The 23215-nt window shown below is 38.4% G+C and overlaps 1 protein-coding gene across 5 annotated transcripts in view; it reads right to left on the reverse strand.

Moving 5' to 3' along the window:
• Positions 1-4378: 4378 nt before the first annotated feature.
• The window catches only part of CNOT4 (CCR4-NOT transcription complex subunit 4), a 140721-nt gene continuing 121884 nt past the window's right edge, over positions 4379-23215 (reverse strand). For 3 of the 5 annotated variants that reach the window (XM_068549513.1, XM_068549511.1, XM_068549512.1), the window contains exons 11-12: positions 6435-6647; positions 4379-5751 (exon numbers count right to left, since the gene is read on the reverse strand). In XM_068549513.1, coding sequence (XP_068405614.1) covers positions 5450-5751; positions 6435-6647 — 515 coding nt within the window. In that variant the 3' untranslated portion in view covers positions 4379-5449. The remainder of the gene's footprint in view (positions 5752-6434; positions 6648-23215) is intronic. The other 2 variants (XM_068549515.1, XM_068549514.1) reach the window with 1 other exon arrangement.

Here is a 23215-nt window from a genome sequence, read left to right on the forward strand (position 1 = left end):
TATATTCTTTAAAATGACCAATCCTTACTAGATGTGCCTTGAACATTTGGGCCAGTGTTTATGTTCTTTCCAAAATTATTTGGGTTACCACCAATAGAAACAGTTATCTTACCCTTTAAAGGGAGTTTTTCTAATCATGTACTCATTTCTTTAAATCAATTTGTTCAGAAACAATTTTAGAAATGAATTTTCAAAGGTGGCTCTTCCTGGTAGGAAATTGCCTGCGTGTCTAAAGGCTATGTCTAGACTAAGTTAATAACGCGTTAAGCACAAAGAAGTAAGTACTGATTTTTGTGACAAAATAAGTATTTGGTTTTTTAAAGAATTCATGCTAATGTCCTCAGTCATCTTTCACTTGGATAGACCACTTGAGCGGAAATAGCCACATGTGACAAAGGATATGTCTCACGATTATGTTTAAGGTACATAAGCTGTCAGCTCTTGAAAGTTTACATACCCTAAATATAATAAGGACCTTAAGTCAAATGATGTTGGTAAAAACTTGATAGAAAACTCTAAGAACAAGTGCAGTGTATGCCATGTCTTCAAATTCGGGCAAGCGTTGGTGGAGATCACTAACTGCATTCAGCTCTGTATTGGTCATCATAGCGTAATCCTGGTGGAAACACACTGTTGACACTTATTACCTGTTCACAAAATACAATTCATATAGAGTTAAGGATAGGCTATTCTTTCCTCCTCTGCAGTTTCTGGAATTGCTCTAACTCAATGTAGCCTAGAAAATGACCCACAGCCATCTGACTTGCAACCTCCCCTAAGACTGCAGTAAAAGTTGCCTTCAACATCTCGACTAAAAGTGTAACCATTAATATAATCCCCTGTATGATGAGCTTTTGGAAAACACACTATTGATTGTAAATCAAAAGAGCTTCATTGGAAAAGAGGATGTTAAAAGGAGAGAAACCACTTCAACGTCAACAAAACAAACACGTGGGCAGGTGCTATTCAAACCAAGGGATAGTGCTCATTGGTCAATAGCAAGAAGCTCCCTCTACTTTACTGCCCGACAAACTGTGCCTATTAGCTTATAAAACCAGAGCACAAATCTGCACTAAGGTGGTAGTTTAAACCTACATACTTAACTTAAAATTAGAATAAAGAAAAAAGCAGGGAGACCCTGAGAGCAGATGACAGAACAAAATACGGTGACCGAGAAAGCAGCTGGTTGAGCGTCACTTGGCTGATCTGAGAAGCTTCAAGCTAACAGCGGGGAAAGCTGAGATCCAACACGATTCACACCACAGAATCCTCAAGGGCACATAAACTGACAGTGCCAGGTACCCCTAGAACCGAGGATAAAATCTGCGGGGTGGGGCTAAAATAAAGATTACTGAGAAAGCTGTTTTAACAAGTTAGTTCCCTAAATTCATTCCCCAACTCCACACCATTGTGCAACCACACTTCTCCTAAGTGGGCAGATACTTGGAGGTAATCTCTGGAGAGAAAAGGACTGAAAACAGGGATGAAGTAAATATATTCATACTGAATACAGAGACCACCATGACAGCTCCGGCAGTCAGACCCTCACCCTCTAGGCCGGCCAGTATAAGACTCTTCTCTATGGAATCTGACCAGCCCAGGAGAAAAAGCCCAAAGACATTGACATTAGGGCTTCCCCAACACAGAGCCCATCCAGATCTTCCAACAGTGAAGTTCAAAGTTGGCATGCCTTCATGTTTACAAAACTTCCTATCAGCTTTTTAGTCTTATTCAAGAGCAGATATCAAGGACTACCAGGGATCTGAGAAGTCTCTAATACGGAAGATAGAGAAAGAAGCAAAACAAACAGATAAAACCAACTTGAAGAAATAGAAACAATGCAAGGAGAATAAAACTATTAATATAAACAAAGTTGAGATAAAACTTCCTAGAAAGAAGAGCAAAAGACAGAGATGGCAAATTGGATAAAAGAATAGGAGAAAGTCCAGAATAATGGGATTTTTAGAAATGGAGAAAAAAAAATAACAGCAAGAAAATAACTGCAAGAAATTCACTGGTGAAATAAGTCAAGAAAATTTCCCAGAATTGAAGGACATGAGTCAACAGATTTTAAAAACCTAGTGTGTATCCACTGTGTTCAGCACAATGAATTAAAATAGACCCACACCAAGGAACACAGCAAACAATTTCTACAGGCTTCCAGAGAGGGAGACAAAAGGATTACATATAAAGGATCAGAGTGGCTTTGGATTTTTTTTTAACAGCAATACTGGAAGCAAGAAGACAATAGAGTAATGTCTTCAAAATTCTAAAGGAAAAAATATCTACAACTTAGAATCGTCTATCCACCAAACCATCAACGGAAACAGAATATTTTTGTATATGCAAATTACTAAAATATTTATTTCCCACATGCATTTCTCAAGAAGTTACTGGAGGATGCACTTCAACAAAATTAGAGGAAAAAAAAAAAAAAAAAAGACTAAGATATGGCATATAGAAATACAGGGGAAAGAAGACCCAAGAAAGGAGAGAGGTGAAAGGAAATACTAGGAATGTCAGCTGTGCACCAGATCTGAGTACTGTGAGCCAAGAGACAGACATTGAGGGCTGTCAGTACCAAGATTCCCACTGCTGTTATACCAGCAGACTGCCTAAATCGGTTTGGTCCAGGTTCTTTTCTGTACTTATCTGATTTTGACCAAACCTAATGAAATTTCTGTTCTCCCCTCCACGCCCTGGTGAACTGATCAGCTGACGCTTATTTTAAACCACCCCACTCCCATGGGTTGGGCTTTGATCAACTCCAGAGGACTGAGGGAAGCCAGGGAGAGCTTAGACACAGGAAACAGAGAGCAGACCACTCTGCCAGACATCCAGGATCGGGCTCACAACAGCCCTGTCGGATGCCCTGACTGTACTGGACCCTCTTTTCCAGGATTCATTCATGACCTTGCACACTGTCTTCCCCAGAACTGGCTTTTATAAATTATCAGAGAAACTAAACCCAAACTATGACCTAAGGAATCTGTTTAATTTACCTTCTCCTAAAAGCCTTGATCTGATAGTGACAATACTGCCCTTCCCTTACACAGCTAAGTTTTGATTTGCTACTTAGCTTTTTAAAACAAAGCAATGCATTATCCAGGGGTACATATGGAAGTGGCAAAACTCTAAAGAAAGATCAGCACAGAAATCAAGACAATGGTGATTTGTGGATGGTAAGGAAAGTAAAGGAAATAAAATTGGAAAGGGACAGATAGGAGGTCTTTCAAGATATTATAGGTTCTATTTTTAACTTGGGTGGTAGGCACACTGGTTTTTACTGTTTTATTATTCTTTAAATGATATTTGCATATTTTATAAAGTCTTCTGTATGATTCATTAAACATACGCACAATCACAGCACAGCCACGCAAAATAGAATTTCCCTCCCTTCACATTTTTGTTGATATACCAATGTCAGGAATATCCAAACTGCCCCCTACAATCCCCCAAAGCCTTGATTACAGTTCACTACTACCTGATATTGCTTGTGTGTTGGGCCACCATTTTCCAGTACAATGTGAAGATTCAGGTGACTGAAGCAAAGTCTACAGACCAGAGGAAGCCTATAGTCTATAGAGACATTTATTTGAGACAATCTGCTTTACATTTTTCAAAAACTGTTAAAAAATTTTTTTTGGTAGCAAATTGAAGTACAGAGTAAATGTAAGAAGGAGAAAATCAATCTGAAAGCACAGAATGTAAAATTTAAAAGATCTACTTAGTTCATCCTACAAAGATCCCCTTAATGGATGTAGCTGGAAATATGCCAACTCCAGCTTTGGACTTCTGAATGTAACCCAAATCATACAGATTCCTCGCAACCTGGTACCCTCTTTTGGTTAGTGGTGTGACCATCTCTCCATCATTAGGTACTCCCTAGAATGGCTGGTCACGAAAGATTTCTCTGTGGGTTTCCTCTATCAGTGTTTCCTGATCTCTTTCCCGTCGTGGCACTCACACGTGCTGCTAATTGTATGGCACCCTGACTGCTGGGGCTGCCAGGTCTCCCCGAGACAACCAACATCTCAGCACAACCCAGCCTATCTGCTCCTTCGTGGCCCATGAGGCTTCTCAGTTGGGAAGGTCTGGTCTGCACAACACAACAGCACAAAGAAGCATCTTCTGCTGAAAGCCACCGGAAGAGGAATTCTTGAGGATAGATAAGATGGGCTGACCTTCAGAGATGGCAACGACCGACAATAAAATGAATTTTTTTCTAATTTCTTCTTCTAACCCATCCTCCCTATTGCTGAAGATGTAAAATCAATGGAAACACCTGATGACTGTCACCACAAAATGTTTCAAATTCACATGCAATAAAATGGAAAAACAAAAACAAGAACAACCCAAGGGTCATCATCAAGTTTTCTGTTTTATTTAAGATTTTAGTTTTAATTCTGAAGAAAGAGGTACATTTCCTTTTTTTAGTTTTAGCATTAGGTTATAACCAGGTTTCTGTTTTCTTTTCTCCTGTCTTTTCAATACTGCACAAATGTCCAGAAACTACAGGGTTAAGTAAAAGCTGCAGGCAAGGTCGTCAGAGATTTGCTCCTGATGGTGATCAGATGGCCCCAGAGCAGTGCTATCTCAGAGTGCCCTTAGTCAGGTGAATTTAAGGTAAAAAGAAAAAAAGATTCTGACAGAGGAGAAAGATCGAAGAAATCACTTATATTTCAGCTCTTATATTATGCATAGGTATTACATCTGTGAATACTTTTTTTCTTTAAAACATTTGAATTTACTTTAAATCTAAAGCCAAAAAAATTTTTTTTCTCCTTTAAAAAATCACTTCTCCCCTCCTTATAAACTCTTTAGCAATAGGCCAGTTACTACCGCAGATCAATTTGTCTCTCCATCAACTTCCGATAAATTCTTTTGCTTAACAACACAATCAAGTCCTCTCCATCAACTTGCCAAAAGAATTAAAAACTAAATTAAAAGCATTTTCCCTGCAACAGTGATAAGCTGAAAACAAGATGGATGCCAGGACCACTGCTTTCCCCCATGCATTTAGCCATCTCATTTCAATCAACCTGGTTTTCAAACTTCTGCAGTTGATAATGCATTTACTTCACCTTCCCTATAGATTAATCATCATTTTCTGCTAAGCAGATTATGTCATTATTATGCGCAACAGACAAACAGTAATTTTCTAAGTATTGAGACTGCCCTTTGATTTCTTTTCTTTCCTCCTTAAAAAGGCATTTTTAGAAAACATTCAACAGTGTCACTCAAATGCTGGATCAACAGAAACTTTTACAATAAAAAAAAGATGGTAATGACCCTGCGATCGCATTGCATCTGGGGGTAGGGAGAAACAAAACTGACAGGAACTGGATTCTTCAGAACATAAGAGATGAGAAGGGAGCTGTGGGTCGGCTGAGAGGGCGAAAACAGGGTGGGACAAATCCTGCATTTTCTAATGAATTCTCCTCTTTCCCTAATGGCGGTCCAGTGTTGAACTCTGTAACAAATCTGTGGGGGTTTTGCTGGGGGGTCTGAAGGCTGTCTGAAAGCCTGGGGGTGGCGAGTGAAAGCTGGAAGGATTTGAAGGAGGAGGGTAGGGATTCCAACTGGCTCTGTGCAAAGGGATCTGTGTGCTGAAGGGGGCGCTGTGGTGGGCTTGTGATGGAGCAGCAGTGGGGCCGTCCATCTCTGTGAGGGCCTGAAGGGATTTGAGCCAGTGTGGAGGATTGTCATCTTGAAGAGAGTCTAAACTGTTTCCTGAAGACGCTGGAATACCTAAGGAGAGAAAAGAAAACAAGAAGGAAAATGGTGAGTTTGTGCAGAAAGCATAAGAATTTCATCAAACAAAAAATTTTAAGGCACTTAGTTTCTCCAAAAAGAAACAAAGAATTACAATTTTAAACTCCTTCCAAATAAGACCTTCTCAGTCTTATGTTCCTTTTATTCCCCACCCACAATGACCACGATTTATTGTCACACAAACCCATGCCTCCTCTTCAACTATACAGACATCATCCCCCACTGTCACAGAGGCAGAGTTGCCACAATGAGTCCCCAGGATTGCATGATGTTATTTCCCAATTGTGCTTCTCCTTCTCTAACAGGGATACATAAACAAGATAGCCTTATAATAGAGAGCTTTATTTTTTAAAGTGGAGTATGTTCCTTTGAGAGGATAAGTCAGATCCTTCTGTACTGTGAGACCTACAAAATACACACATTCTGTCAGATGTTAGCGCCTACTTACACCAAAAGAAGCAACCTAGGTACCAAATGCCTCGTTACACAACTAGGCCAACAGAGTTAACTGAGGCTACGTGACCCCGGAGAATGAAACAAGCTACTACACACTTGTGGCTTTGGGAAGATTACGTTGAAGAGACCTCTTGTTTTTAGTTAATCTGTGCTAAAAACCAAACTGATGGCAGTCAGTGGAGCTGAAGGAGTGAGAAAGTTACCTGTGATGATGGCTGGGTCTGTCCAGCTGCCAGGGCTGTCCCAACTCGGGCTGTCGGTGGTGGCAGTGTTGGACGTTGGTGCACTGTGGCTGGCGTTGGAGGGGGAAGAAGAATTGGGCAGTCCACCAAAGTTGATGTTAATGTTGGGTAGAAGTGCCCTTAGCCCGTCCTGCCATTCCTTCATATTTAAACTCTCTACAGAACTGCTGTTGTCTGGGAGATTTACCAACAAAAAAATGAAAGATAAAAAAAAAAAAAATAAAAAGCTGACGTTAGAAACATATGTTGTCCTTTAGTTGTTTAGCGGGAGAAGAATTATTCTTTCTTTATTGAGCATTTAAAATGGGTTGTCCTAGCAAGATAAACTTGGTTAGGATTTTGCTCATCAGCTCAGAGCCCCTGAAATAAGTGAGGAAAAAGTTGCTCAAGGATCAGGAGAGGGAGCTTCTTGTCCTTCTTACAGACTCTTTACCATTTTCATCTGTAAGTCAATAATCCAGTCTAAAGACTCAATGCTCCAGAGCACAATTTAGTTCCAGCTACATTATAAAGTTTCAGTTAGTGGGGCATTTAGCCAGCTGAGCTGATTTACGCTATAAAAAGAAGCAAGCCTGTAAAGTTCAATATAGGAGTGTATTCTGAGCCCATTAAATGAAAGAAAAGTCATTTTATGAAGAATAAACATAAGCCAATAGAAAAAGAAAAATAATTAAGTTCTTCCTGATTATAAAACTGATCATGTATTTCAGAGGAGAAAGGCAGTCATGTATAGGCTTTTGAATTTGAAAAGAGTATTTTTCCATTAGTCACAAAGGCCAAGGAGACAGGGGCGAAGCTACCTTTTGGATGGAATCATTTCCAGCAGTCTGCCCACTCTATTCTTACAGTTCTACCCATCATTTAAAACACAAGTCCTGGAGTCCTACACTTAGTTCTCTGGTTCTATTTACAAATAGCATCAAATATGATCAAACACTATCAAGATAAAAAGGCTTTCATAAATTGGGACTAAATTCACTTGATCTACTACCATCCAGAATCCACATGGTATATAACTAATTGGCTGGGGGGAGGGGAGGGGAAGCGTAAAGTGCAACTACTACTTAGAATAATTGTTTTATTGAAAATAGGACAGTAGGTCAAACTACCAACCGTGGTTTTTGAGAAGAGCATAGAAAATTATCTGGTTCTACAGAATTGATGAGAAATCACCACTGATGATGATGATGATGATGATGATGGCGACGATGGTAACCATATTCTATCAGGTACAGTCTATGCTATTTGGTGAATTCAGAGTTTTCTTTTTATAATGTTTCCTTTGCACCAATCACTAACCTATGCCAAATTATAACATTTCAGCAAGTGAAGCTTTTAACCCTATTGATGTTATTTATAAAAAGACAAAAAACTACAATCAAATGCAACAAAAGTCATCTCTGAATTTACTTAGATGAAGAAAAGACAATCTACACTCTACAGACTAGTCAACAGAAAGGAAAATAAATTCTTCAAACCAAATTCCAATTCACAATCAGTGTAATTTCCTAAAGCTTACCCTTCTATTTGCATCCTATCTGACATTTGCATTGTGTTGTACAATTCACGAAGCACTCTCATAGTCCATTATTATTTCATTTGATCCTCATGTTGTGAGGTAGGCAGAGCAGGGGGAATAGTGTGCATTTAACAGATAAAGAAATAGACTCTAGAATAATTTGCACAAGTCACATGACTTGTACCGTCAAGACCTGAAACCCAGACCCTGAGTTGTTTTTTTTTTTAGTAACACCAAGCTCTCACTCTTGTATAGACTATTTACTTTATATTTGTATAGACAATTAATTGGCTTTTTAATAGGTTAAATGTTTAAGGCAAATCCCAGGGGCTTGTGAGACCCATGATGAAAAGGAAGCAAAAAAGAAACACGGAAACATTACAGTATGTCCATCAGCCATGACTAGTAGGAGAAATATTTCGCTAAAGGAACAAACTGGAATTTGCAGCCAGGGGAGAAAAATTCTAATCAACAACACAATCATCAATTCCCCCCACCCCCTAATCCACTCCAGCTGCATGAGGCATTAACAAGATGACACTAATAAAGTCCTAGAATACCCTCAACTACAGGAAGGTTCGGTGGCTACATCCTAACCTTTAAAGTAGTCACACTGTCAGACTGAATAACTTAACTTGTTTTCAATTAACCAAAAACTGATCTCTAAACAAGGAAAACTTCACAGGAGGGAAATAAAATCTCCCTGATATAAAAAGGTGATGTACAACTACATGGGAAAATTTTAAGGAAGATTAATGCTCTTGAACTTTAGGTAGACAAAGTCAATTAAGAAGCCTATGCAGATGATTTGAGGTTCCCTCTTTCACTGCACAGGGAAAAAGAAAAAAACCCATAACTTAGTAAAACCCATTTTCTCCTTACTTTTGCTTTACAGTTAGTGAGAACTGGAACTAAGGAACTTTGCATTAACAGAATAACATTTGCATTTATATAAAGTTTATCTGAAAATCAGTATTACAATAAAATCGAAAGACATTTGTTCACAGGCAGGGGATATATGGGAACTCTGTACTCTCCACTCAGTTTTGCTGTGAACTTAACACTGCTCTAAAAAAATAACATCTATTTAAAAAAAAGATATTTGTTTCTCTGATTTTAGGCTAATGAAATCAAGCAAGAGTATGTTAGCCAAAGACATTCACAGACGGCGCATGATACAGAAACAGTGAGAAACTTAGATCCTCCCAGGTGAGCTATGATTATCAGATACCTTGGGGAATAAATTAGCTAGTTTGTAATTCTCACAATCTTGCCAAAAACAAAGTCATGTGCCTAGACATCTTGGGAGCCTGATAGCATGGAGGACTGGTTTACAGTGAAGTTGCGAGTGTCACGAGGAAGTGGACTGACTCATTAGCTCTGGGAATGGGACCACTATTCTAAGTAGTTTACAAGAAGAAAAGAAGTTTTCTTCACTGTTTTCTCTACTACTGCTATGCCAAGTGTTGGCACAAAGAAGGGGCAAGAAAAAGGAAATCAGATAAATGCTAACCCCATGAAAAATTCAATAGCCACACTTGAAATCACCTCCTCTACCTCCCTGCCCACCCTCCCACCCCACCTCTGACCCAAATTTGTTTTGGCTGAGAGGGCTTCTGGTAATTCCATTCCTTGCAATACATACAGCAGGGTTGATGAACCTGAGCACTACTGACATTCTGGACTACGTAATTCACTCCCCGTCGTGAGGGGGCCGTTCTGCGCACTGCAGGATGTTTAGCAGCACCGCTGGATGCCGGCAGTGTGCGCACAACTACCCCCCACCCCCAACTCTGACAATGACAAATGTCTCCAGACATTGCCAAACGGCTACTGGGGGGGCGGGGGCAAAATTATCCCTGGCTGATAACCACTGACACAAAGGAAGCTGATTCCTTTGTTTCTAGGGCTCTAAATAATTCCACTCGAATACACGTTTCCTTTTAAATAGTACCAGGACAGGACACTTGGATGCAACCTGATGCAACTTCATTTCCCTTTATTTATATAGGACTTCACACTGGCATACGATTCACTATGTACAAGTCCGTAGGTCTAATGGAGAAAACATTGGGCTGAAAATTGCAGATGGACTGTATAAGGCAACCGTAATTAATATAACCTTGAGCATGTAAGTAAGTCTCTTAGTATGCTTCATAAGAATAACATCTGCTTTCTTCTCTCGTAAGGATAAAATAAGAGAAGGGAAAGCAATTTGAAGACCATTTATTACTTGATAGGTGCCTAACAACAATTTTTTTCTAATACTCAATACTGAATAGATAGTAGTTTCCAAAAAGCCAAGGTAAGAAGATTTCTCACTTGCCAGGAACTGGCTCGTGCACCACAGTCTCCTCCTAGCAATGGAGGGATAATAGCCGGTATTCTCACAGAGGTACTGTGCAGTCAATCTAACTAACAAGCCTTCTCACCACCAACACAGTACAAAGACAAAGAAGACATAGAGAGCCCTTTAAACTTTCCATAAGCAAACTACAATGAAAATCAAGTCACTGAACATACTTTATACTAAATGATACTAATTTTATTTTTAAAGTATTTAATTAGTGGTAGTGTAATACATTATTAGGGAAGGACTGTATATTTTTAAAGGATTGCTAATATGTTTAAAGATGTTAAAAAATTAATTTTAATTTATAATTTCCAAATATGTACAAAACCACTGTTTCGGTTCTAAATAATTTGAGGGCAGGAGAGCGGGTGAAGTTGTTTGTAGTAGTTTTATTTTTCAGAGTGGAACTCAAAGACAGAATTTAAAGTACTTTCAAAATGCCATATACCACACTCTCATATTCCATTGTGTAAGAAGTACCAGTATACTTCAGTTTACCTAGCACAGAGCACATTTTATTAAAGAAGAAATTATGGTTAAAATTCTGCCAGTTTGCTGGTAGTCTAACACCCAGTCCATAACAAGTCAATCATCGCTCACTAAGCAGCTGACAAGTCTAGATTTTAGCAACAATGGCAACAACAAAAAATGTATGTGTTAAAGCTGCCGAGATAAAAGTCAAAGCAACTATTTATTGAACGCCTACAGTGTCTAAGGAGGACAAAGCCCTTAAGCCATGACTCCTGTTCTCAAGGAGCTTAAAGTCTAGATGGTGAGACAATGCAAATATGGGAAAAGCTCAATAACCACAACCTGAAAAACCAACAGAAGAAATGTCATGGGGTTGTACATGATTAACAAAGGCTATAAAAGTTTAGTAAAAAGAGAGGCCAGTTAGACACACGTGTGGAAATGTGCTGGTGGGTGAACAAGAGTTGCAGTCTTTCATTCATGGAGTTAAGTTCATGCAGTTAAAATTCATAGATGCCCTGAGCCTGAAAAACCCACGACAGGTTAAAACTATCTTTGGTATTTTTACATAACACTAAACTAGTCTAACTACTTACTAGGAAATACACATACACATTTTATAAGCAATGATTATATTACAAAATAAAATTAAGCTGTGTCTGATATCAGGCCTTTCACAGAAAATCATAAGGCAGGAAAAGATGAATGGCTTAGGCAAGAGCACACATTATAGCGGTCAAGTGGATTTCCTTCCCTTCTATTCCTCAGATTAACTGCAATATATTGTTATAAAATGTAAAACTTTGCTACAGAGAACAAGACTGTGGAAAATCTGCTCCTTATGATAAATTGTCACTGGTGACAAGCCAGTGAGTTTTTCTGGCTTGCATAAAATCTTCACCTAAAAGAACACTTTTCAAATTGGTTTCACGGACTGCAAAACCACCTCAGGAGCCACTGGGGAGGAAGGGGACAGGGTAGTAGGATAACACATCCCTCCCACCTCCTGATTTCATCTATTTCCATTTTAGGGTAGCACATAAGATTCCATTTGAAAAACAAGATCTGCTAAGAGGGAAGACAGAAGATCTATGTATAATGACAACATAGTGAAATAAAGCACACTTAAGGGGGAACCCTAAAACAAAAGGCTATTCCAAGTTTTTGTTTCCTCTAATACAGTTTATACCACCAGGTCGGGATTCTGTCTCCGCTTGGAATTTTGCCTCTACCTTCTTTTTGGTACCCCTCCACAAGGTCTTTTTATTATAAACACATAGGCCTTATTAATTAAACTAGCTAGATGTAACTACAGTCACAAATCCACCAATTTGTCCACTTTCATGTTTGGGCAGGGACAACTGGCTCACATATTCGGCCCTGATCCTTAGGCTACTCCATTCCCGACTGCAGTCCCTAGGACCAGAGACCGCTTATTTCAAGTTAAATTTCTGGTAGCAGTCTACGCCAACTGGGAAGTAGTCACTGAGCGTTCCAGTCACAAAATATTCCTAAAAGAGTTTCTTCTGTTCATCAGTTTTTAATCCTTATCTCATAGCTACTTTCCAAAGCCTCAGCCTTCAATCTGATCTTTTTTTCTCACAAGCTTTTATCTTCCTTTTCTTCACCGCTGTCCTTTACAGTTCAAAGCCAGAGGTTACTTCCAATAGGTAGGTTGCTTAGTGAAACAAATCTTTCTTGGTACAAGGGGTTGTCCATCAGAAATCTAGTTCCCATTATGGTTAATTCTTACCAGTGAGACTCTCAAATATTCATGCATTTTTAGAAGGACACACAGTACAGCCTGTCTCAGCCACTCTACCCCTCACTACACTCCCCACTCTGCCCCCAGCCCTGTTAGATACTAATTCCTGTGAGTTTGGGGACGGAGTCCATCTCCACCAGTATATGATTTCAAGAAAGCCTAAACTTTCTCAAACTTCAACATATCTCTAAGCAACTCAAATATAAATGAATTATGCTTGTCCTATATGTAAAACCAAACTTTAAAGAGCACACAAAATTTCTCCTATCAGAACTTAAAGCCTTCATGACATAGGCATGTTGTTCTTTAGGACAGTCACAAAAATCATTTCAATTTATTAACTAAAATGTGAATGAATTCTTTCAAACAGATTTATAAAATCAGTTTGTTTATGAAAAAGTGTTATGCTACTTAAACAAAAAGAACTGACCCTCAAATTTCTAGGATTATGCTTTATTATAAAAAGCAAGAGAGACCACTACTGCAGAGCAGATTTGCTGGGGCACAAAAACTTAAGGGTTTAATAGATCTGAAAGTAGAGATTAAACTATGTGAAAAATTCTAAGAACTCAATGAAAAAGAGTTCTGAGAACAGAAGAACTTGAACAAAGTATTAACAAAAAACAGTCAAATTTTATTCCCACTAGCAGAACAAGTAGAAATGACATAAACAGGAAAAGAGAGGCCTTGAGGATTAGCTAAATATGATTTAGGCTTTCTGGACTCTGTCTTTACTTCCTGCCTTTCTCTTTGTCTAGAATGCTTTCCCAATCTCTTTGACTAATTTTTACTCAATCTTCCAAAAGTCCAAGTCTTCCACTCAGATCATTCTGGATGACAGCACTGTGGTCTGAACCGCACTCATGTGGCAGCACACTGTGCTGTGACATCCAGTATGTACACCCTTATGTGTACTCACATCTTCTCTCACAACTCTAAGGAAAGGCCTGCAATAGGCTATTTTACAGATACTTGAGCATGCAGCTCAGTGTCTTAGAAACTTGATGTGCTTCAAGATATCTGCTGAGTCAAAGATCCAACTTGAGAGGAGCTGAAAAACCACCTTCCCCAAAAAATCCTATTTATTTCACATCTGTATAATGCTACGAATCAAGCTGTTCTCTCAAAAAAGATGCAAATCTTTCTGACGGCAGGAATGAGCTAAATTTGGGGGCCCAAAAGGCCTCTCTGAAAAAAGAGGCCACTAAAATGATATGATTTCAATACTGCTTGAGATGCCAAAACACAAGCAAATATAATTTTTAAAATCCAATGCACCAAAATACATAAGGAATGCTTTTAAGAAAAGATATTCTAATATTATGTGTACAGGATAGTAAACAGGCCTATTAGCTATATTCTATCCATTTTTCTACTCTAGACACTATTCACTCACTCACTATGCACCTGATGTACTTGATTACCTTAGTACCAACAATCCAATGAACTAAGTAGTAGTTTCATTTTACAAATGAGGAGACTAAGTAGACTCTGGTAGTTTAAAGAATTTGCCAAAGTTCAAAAGTGCTGAAGTCAGTAATCATACCCATTCTGACTCCAAAGTGTTTGCTCTCACCACTGAGCACACTACCAACTAGTCCGTGTCTTGGCAGGACTCATGGGCCAAGAGAAGGGGAGGTCAGACGCATTTAAACAACTACACCATGTGACAGTAAGTGTTGTTCTGGTATGAACAAAGTCCTGTGGGGCACAAAGAAGGAAATGAACAATTCTGCCATTCTGCATACAGGATAAATGATGACTGGAGAAGCTCAAGGGAAGAGAAGCTGATATGGAAAAGGGAAACGGCATTCCATACAGAGAGAGCAGGAGAAGCAGCTAATCACAAAATACAGTAGGAACACTGCACGATATATGTAGATGTGTTTTACACAATGTGTACTTTTCTCTTCTAGAATGTTCCTACGAGGATCTATGTTTGTTTTGGGGGAAGAATCAGACCATCTAATGAGAACCAGGAAAACATCTAGATGTTTGCTTTATGAAGGATCTAAGGAAGTAAAATCTATTTAAAAAAAAAAACAGGCAAAAATACCTATGGAAAGAAGTCTATATATAAAGCTGTACATCGAATGAAGAAAAAGTAAACTTAAAAGTTAATGCTGGGCTTCCCTGGTGGCGCAGTGGTTGAGAATCTGCCTGCCAGTGCAGGGGACACGGGTTCGAGCCCTGGTCTGGGAAGATCCCACATGCCGTGGAGCAACTAGGCCCGTGAGCCACAATTACTGAGCCTGCGCGTCTGGAGCTTGTGCTCCGCAACAAGAGAGGCCGCGATAGTGAGAGGCCCGCGCACCGCGATGAAGGGTGGCCCCCGCTCGCCGCAACTAGAGAAAGCCCTCGCACAGAAACGAAGACCCAACACAGCCAAAAATAAATAAATTTAAAAAAACCCAAAAAAACACCAGCTTAAAAATAATGATAATAATAAAATAAATAAATTTAAAAAAAAAAGTTAATGCAGAAGATAAATACATCTTAGAAGCATTATAAACTGGATTAGATGGAACCAAGAAACAGAACTAAACGATGGGGAGGGACAAAAATCCATTATAAGAAATCTATAAAATCTGAAATTGGAAGCTTGGAGGAAAGCATTTAAGTGAGCACAAAACTGAGAACTATGAACAAAAGCCCCGTGAGGACATCCAAGGACGACTGAAGGAACTTATCATCCAGGAGAAGATATACACATCCACCAGAATATGATTTCACTGAATTATAAAACTGCAGAGACCTGGAGGATGTCAACCACCCTGACATCTCTGAGATCTAAATCTACCAGAAGAAAATAAATCTGAGACAATTCACCTCCTGACCACCCCTCTTTCCCAAGTTGGAAACAAGGAGGGAAAATTTTATTCTGGACTTCTGACCAACAAAGAACAGGTTGGCTATTGTGAATATAATAGAAGCCCTAAGGACTTCCCTGGTGGCGTAGTGGTTGGGAATCCGCCTGCCAATGCAGGGGACATGGGTTCGAGCCCTGGTCCGGGAAGATCCCACATGCCGCAGAGCAACTAAGCCCATGTGCCACAACTGTTGAGCCTGCAGTCTGGAGCCCGCAAGCCACAGCTGCTGAGTCTGTGTGCCACAACTACTGAAGCCCACGTGCCTAGAGCCCATGCTCCACAATGAGAGAAGCCACCACAATGAGAAGCTCACGCGCCACAACGAAGAGTAGACCCCGCTCACCGCAACTAGAGAAAGCCCGCGCATAGCAGTGAAGACCCAATGCAGCCAAATAAATAAATAAATAAATTTATTTTTTTAAAAATAGAAGCCCTAAGAGTATGTGACATAATTTTAGGACTTTAAGAAGCAAGGAATGAGACTAACTAGACTGAGTTCTTGGCTGGCTGGCATCCTGGCTACTTTTGCAATCACCACAGTGTATTGCATTCACCTGTTTATATATTAGTTTTTTCGCCTAGACTGTGAGCTCCTCCAGGAAAGGGCCTTGATTTAATCCTCTATGTATATAGTGAATAGTTCCTGAACCTGAACCTCAAGAGGTATTTAATGTTTCCTAAATGAACAGCCCTGAACATTTGCTTCCAGGTTTTTTTTGAGAAAACATCTTTCCAAAGAAGGTTTAAAAAAAAAAAAAAAGGAAGGGTAGGTCAGGATGGTCCCCTGGTTACAGGAGGCAGTGATTCATAGGCTATAGAAGATGCTAAAATAATGAACATTCTGACTATGCAATAAATAATTCTAATAAGGAAAAGAAATTGGGGCGAAATCTAAAGAAACCAGTTCTTGTGCAGGGAGAATCTCATGGGATAAGATGTGAAAAGAAAGCTTAGAAAAGCTGGATAGAGTTATGTAACCTACCTGTAGATAAGAGTATCGTAATCCTTGAGGATTAAAATCAGAATCCGTAATGATCTGAAGCTTGTGAAAAATGCTGAAGGCAAAAAAAAGCTAAGTTTGGAACAGGAGAAAATTAGGAAAAGCCACTGCTCAGCCTGTCATAATGCTAAGTCCTGAGAAAAGCCAGATCTATGTAGTTCCATCTTCATTTTGCTTCCTTCCATCTTCTTTATAAAACAGCATGATCCTCAAACCAGAAAGGACAGATTAAGTAATGTGGAGAGAGAATAGTAAGTCAGAAGAGATGCAAAGACAGTAAAAGAACATCTATTCAATTTAAATAAGTTTAAAATTTCCAGGTGCAAAATGGATTCTATTCCAGGGTATTAATCCTCACAGATGTCATCACAAAACCACTGTTAAGAGAAGTTCCGGGACTTCCCTGGTGGCGCAGTGGTTAAGAATCCACCTGCCATTGCAGGGGACACGGGTAAGATCCCTGGTCCGGGAAGATCCACATGCCGTGGAGCACCTAAGCCCCTGTGCCACAACCACTGAGCCCACGTGCCACTACTGAAGCCTGTGCGCTCTAGGGTCCACATGCCACAACTACTGAGCCCACGTGCCTAGATCCTGTGCTGTGCAACGAGAAGCCACCACAATGAGAAGCCTGCTCACCACAACTAGAAACAGCCCGTGCACAGCAATGAAGACCCAACGCAGCCAAGAAAAAAAGAAAGAGAAGTGCCGGGAAAGGAAGAAAAGGCAGACTCTAGAAGCTACATAATTATAAAATGACTTCTTGGGAAAATTCTGAAACAGATTAGAAGATGGATGGTTTCTTTAGAAATGAATATGATAGGCTTAGCAAGCACTGCTCTACTGCTTACGTTTGCAGGCATTTTTTGTGAGAAATAATATGTAGCATTTTGGCTAAAACCTCAGCTCCTTTCCAAATGAAATACACAGGAAGTTTAACTTTGAGGTGGAACAGCAGTCATGGAGGCAGCTTCTACTGACAATTGTTTTCCACTGGAAATGTCCTCCTTCTAGATGCTACGGTCCATTTCCTTTCTTCTTCTAGTGCCTGCCCAAACTCAAACACTTTGCAGCTAAACTCCACTTCCATCCCACTGACACATCAATCCCATACAACAAATGGAATAGAGTGATCAATGAAAGCCAAAATGCATTTCCATAAAGAACCAGCCATATAAAAGTAATTTACCCTTTGGACAGGCTTTCTAGGATTGTCATAACTACAATAGATGTTGAATTCAGCAGTTGTTGGAAAGTTTTCTAGTGGTAACCTTTTGGTATACGATAGTAAAGTACAGCATGGATGACAGCAGTGTTTAGATGAACTGTCACAGAATTTAAGATACCGTGTGTTAGTCAAAAAAAAAAAAAAAAAAAAAAAGATACCGTGTGTTAGCCTGAAAGTTCCTGAGATAGTGCTTGGCTTATCTTTGACTCCATGCTTTTTATTATATTTAACAAAACCTACAAAGTTTATTTAAATATGCAAACAGAAAACCAATTCGAGATGACAGAATCAATAATTAAAATTATAACTATTCTTAAATTAAAATTCTTAAAATCTTCACACAAATGTTATTACTGTTACTAATAACATTTATCTATCACTTTATAACCACGTAGTTTTTCATATGATAAACTTGTAAGATGGTGATATACAACAGGATACACTCTAACTACACCAAATCCAAACACATAAAATTTAACATGTATACATTCAGATTTTAAAAAATTCATTACCAAAGTGTAGGATGGAAGAGATCTAACCAGTCATGTGTATGAAAAAAGGTTTAGTGGTTTTACTTATATCATTTGATATAACAATTGGGTAATGGAACTTCTAAAGAGGTAACATTAAGACCATGTAAATTGATGTGAAATGTCTAAATTAGCAATCGTATGACATTGAGCAAATCACAAATGATAACCACTCTGAGCCTCAGTTTTCTCATTTACAAAATAGGGATAATAACCCCACAGGATATTTTTATAAAAAGACTCTGTAAACTCTAAAGGAATATACAAACTTTAGTAATAAGAACAGTGTTAATGAAAAAGGAGATTATCTAATCACGTCTGGATTATTAAAGTGTAAGCTTCATATTTTAAGAAAGGCATTCAGGGACTTCCCTGGTGGTGCAGTGGTTAAGAATCTGCCTGCCATTGCAGGGGACACAGGTTTGAGCCCTGGTCCGGGAGATCCCACATGCTGCGGAGCAACTAAGCCTGTGTGCCACAACTACTGAGCCCGTGCACCACAACTACTGAAGCCCGCACACCTAGAGCCTGTGCTCCGCAACGAGAAGCCACCGCAATGAGAAGCATGCGCATCTAAACGAAGAGTAGCCCCTGGTCGCAACTAGAGAAAGCCCGCGTGCAGCCATGAAGACCCAACGCGGCCAAAAATAAACAAATAAAATAAATAAATTTATTTTAAAAAAAAAGGCATTCACTGTCATGCCAAAATATGTGTAGAGGAGAAGTGGACTACAGAGAGAACTAGAAACCATGTTAGGTGTGAAAAGGTTAAAAGGACTAAGGATGTTTCATCCATGTCTAGTAGTTACTAGACAAGTGGAAACTGCCTTCACATATTTGACAAGAAGTATAAATGGAAAAAAGATTTTGGTTTAGCCAAGAGAAAAAATTCGTTAACAATTATAAGTTCCCTAAAGAGAGCTCCCTACTTAGGAAAGTATTAAGTTCCCCAAACAGCTCTTCATTACCCACACAGAGAGTTCTGGAAAATAAGGTATTTATTTAGAAAGACTTTCTGAATTGTGTGCATACATATGTATGTATATGTATGTGTGTGTATATATATATATTTGTGAGTATCACAAATGAGAAATTGGAGGGTTGGAAGAAAAGTATTGGTTAGGTGAAATTTTTAAAGTTTGTGTGTGTGAAGGGAGGGAGCAATGTGTGATCCTTGGGAAAATAAGGATCAGTCAAGAGTTGAATTTCCAGAGTTCAGAGGTAAAGAAGATAGAAGAGAAGGACTGATCATGGAGTGGTGAGGGGAATCTTAACACTGAACTGAAGGCCACAGTTCAACCAAGAGGTGAGATAATTCATGTGGAAACGAATCTAATTAAGGTCTCCAGAAGTCCAGATTTAACACAAAGCAGATCCAGATCCAGGCTTTGCAGACCTCCAGAAATAATAATCAGACACTAACATTACTCTCTCAACCATGAGTTTTCATTCAACAAACATTTATCGAGTATCTACTCTGTATTATTTTCTCTGGGGCTGGATGCTACAACATTTGGCAGCAGCTTCCTAGGAGTCTTGCTGCTCTGCTTGTTTTGTATTTCTTCAACGGATCACTGGAGTTTGGCTATTCTGAACGAAGCAGTGATAGCTTTTGATCGTTTAGTGCCAATAAGATATTTTTATGCGAGTATAAGTTCCTCTTCAGGCCTGAAGAGGAACTTGCACTGAGACCAAAGTATTTTGCTGCCTATGCAGCAAATCCCCATATGGTTATACGTCTACTGAAAGTCCTAAGGTTTCTGATGTTCATAATTTTCCAAATTAAAAGATTTCTAAATTTTCTAAAAGTTATTAAAAAACATATAGCCAGTTTTTACTCCATTTGATTACACAGCTCACTTTTGACAGTGAAGATCAGTCTCATCTTTTTCTGAAAGATGGCTCCTATCTTAAGGGTTTCTATCAAAGACATAAAAATCCCCCAAAAAGAAGACTAAAATTATCCATGCTCTGAAACATGATTTTAATTGACAAATTCTTCATAACCCAACTCTGAGCTTTATTTTTAGAAAGTATGCTTTTAGGCATTAAAATAATCATTTGCTTTGTTTCTTAATTTTAGAAAAAAGATTATTTTTAGGAAACGAAGTAAATTCCTCATTATCCTGAAACTAAATGACATAGATACGGGTATAGTCATGGTAATAAACATTTCCAACCCAACAGACCAAGCATACATCTTTCTTCCTCACTATTTTCACAAACCAGAGATATTTGTTAAAGTTTGTTTTGAGGTTGTTTTATAAATAAACATTTGATTTTTCAAAACAAGAATGCAAATTTGAAATTTACTTATTTTTTAGCTATGTGAAATGTATGATTTAAAAAAAAATAAGACTATTTTGCTTCTTCTTCCTCCTTACTATTTATTCATATACTGGGGAAAATACAGAAATTTTTTGCTTCCAATTTTCAAATTATGCCTCAATTTAGAAAGACTTAGCGTAGACTGCATCCTTTCCAGACCTACAAAAGATGATACTCCTGTGGAGGAAAGCATTTCAAAAGGCCTATATGCTGATGAATTTAAAGAGCTATATGCTTACCATCAGTTCACTAAGGGGCCTTAGTTTAAAAATCATTTTTGAAATATACTTATTTAAGTGTCCATCCTTCGCTATGATTTATTATAGTTCAATTGCAAAAGAATGCCAGAGGTGGTCTTGACAGAACCAAATCTCAATCAGTGTAGAAGAAAGGAAAGCAAGAAGGAACGAGGGAAGGAAGATCATATGAATACAATCTTAAATATAAATTAGAAACTACAATTTCTATTTCACCATATCCAGGTTTATACTGAACTAGAACTAACATTTTACTGAAAAAAAAATTAGTTCTATTAAAAATCACACGTATTTGTGAAACACTGAATTTTAGTAGTATTGTCTAGAATGTATTTTTAAAGAGCCAGAATAACTTAGAAGTAGGAGAAAGTGAATAACACCAATCTTACAATGTCAAAAGTCTACCAATTTGACACTTGTTACTCAATCTACTCCAAACCCAGACTGTGCTTTCTGTTTAAATGTGCTGTTCTGATTTTAAAGAGAGAAGAAAAAAATAATATGATCACTTAAAATCAAAAGCTAGTTTGGAAATAAGACCAGTTACTGAGAAGGAAATTGGGAGGTAAATGACCAGAGACTCTGAGTAAACACTCAGCAGCCTGACAGAGCACTTTCTTCTCCTTTGAAATGGGAAAATTCAGGCCTGTCAGGGATCCTGTAGGGTAATCACATAGGTAGTGCACATTAAGATCTAGTCAAGACTGCCCCCTCTAATTGTGGTTAAATTACAGGGAGATAGAAACAATTTCTTCTTTGTCCAAAGAAAGAAAAAGAAACTGGATAGAGAGGTGAGTACAAACTATCAGAATAAGACTCCAGGTGGTCAGGAATTAAAACCTGAAAGCATGTTCTAAAACAAAGGTTGCAGGGCTGTAGGTATTTATTTGGAAGTTATGTAAGATCTTTGCTTATTTTAGTAATAAGCTTCATTCCAATCACCTACCATTTAAAATACAGGTGAGGTTTTGAAGCATTGACTACACTAAGACTCAAGAAATGTCATTCTTATTTGTGACTCTGGGGCTGGGGAAGGCCACTGTTAGGTTAATTAGTGAATGTTAATAGTTTAGATGTAAAAACAAAAACAAAAAAACAAACCAAAAAAAACCCATACCTGGTAGCAAATCATACCCTAAGTGAGGGATGAGGGAATAGGGCATATATATATCAGTAATCCATAATCACAAACTTCATAAAAACGTATTTTAATAGAGAAAACATAAGTGCAACAATGGTATGTAGCCCAACACTCAGCTTAAGGCCAATAAGAAACCTTCCTACTTTGCTGATGAAGTCATAACCCAGGGCCTCCTTTACCTTAAGCTGAATACTCAATTTATAGATGTAGTAAAGGAAAAAAATGAATGGTTTCAGGGTGTCAGTCTTCTTGCAAATGCCAACATATAAAACGACAATGTTTAAAAACATCCCAGTAATGTTCCAGATCACTATGTTCTGCTCCGTAGACACATTATTTCAGTACCCAAGACTGATAACAGAGTATAAACGCTAGTATAGTCCTTGGGAAGAGATCTCACCATATTAGGAAACATCACTAGGCTACAAAAGTTGATTGCAGTCAGCATTCCTGCATTTCTTCTTGGAGATGATGATGGTATTATCATCTTTAAATCCTTGTGGAGCTTTCCCTCTTTTTCATTATGCTGAAAACAACAACCTCCTTGATTGAAAAAAAAATCAGCAGATATGCTATCATTTTACATAGTGTAGCATATAGTAGCTCTTCAAAGATGAATCTAAAATCACCCCTTTAGTGTGGGTGTAGTACATCTTGGTGCCATTACTGTAAGCATTTTTTTCATTCTGTAATATTAGAGATATCACCAGTCTAGTGGTCATGCATGTTGATCCTTAAATGCTCTTTGGTACTGCAGAAAAATGCTGGGTTAATTTAACTCCACCTGTTTTACTGTTTATTTTGGTTCTGACATTTGTACTTTAAGTCTACATTAAGAGTACCTGCAAGTTTACAATTCCCCCCCACTAAAGTTACTCCAAGATCATTGGGCCACATTTAACACAAGGCTGTTTTAACAACTTACAGGATCTGTAATAACAGTTGCCAGCAGATACACAATCTGAAAGTCTTCAATTCATTACTTGCACTGATATTCACAGTTGAAAGCCCTTGACTTGTGAGAACTACTAAAATAAACTGTAAGACACAACAAAGTTTAGAGAAGAGATATATTCTGAACCTTGAAGTTTTTTTCTCCTTGAATTACATATACAAAAGCATATTCACAGGGTGAGGGCTAGGAAAACATAAAACTGTGGTTAGAATGTGATTATGGGCAATCACAATCCTTCTGAGCCTTGTTTATTAATAGCGTTATTATTATTTGGTCTTTAAAAGTGGATTGTTGAAGACTATATGTTTCATAGCTCTGAAATTTC

This window comes from Eschrichtius robustus, chromosome 8 (genome assembly GCF_028021215.1).
Source record: "Eschrichtius robustus isolate mEscRob2 chromosome 8, mEscRob2.pri, whole genome shotgun sequence".
NCBI lineage: Eukaryota > Metazoa > Chordata > Mammalia > Artiodactyla > Eschrichtiidae > Eschrichtius > Eschrichtius robustus.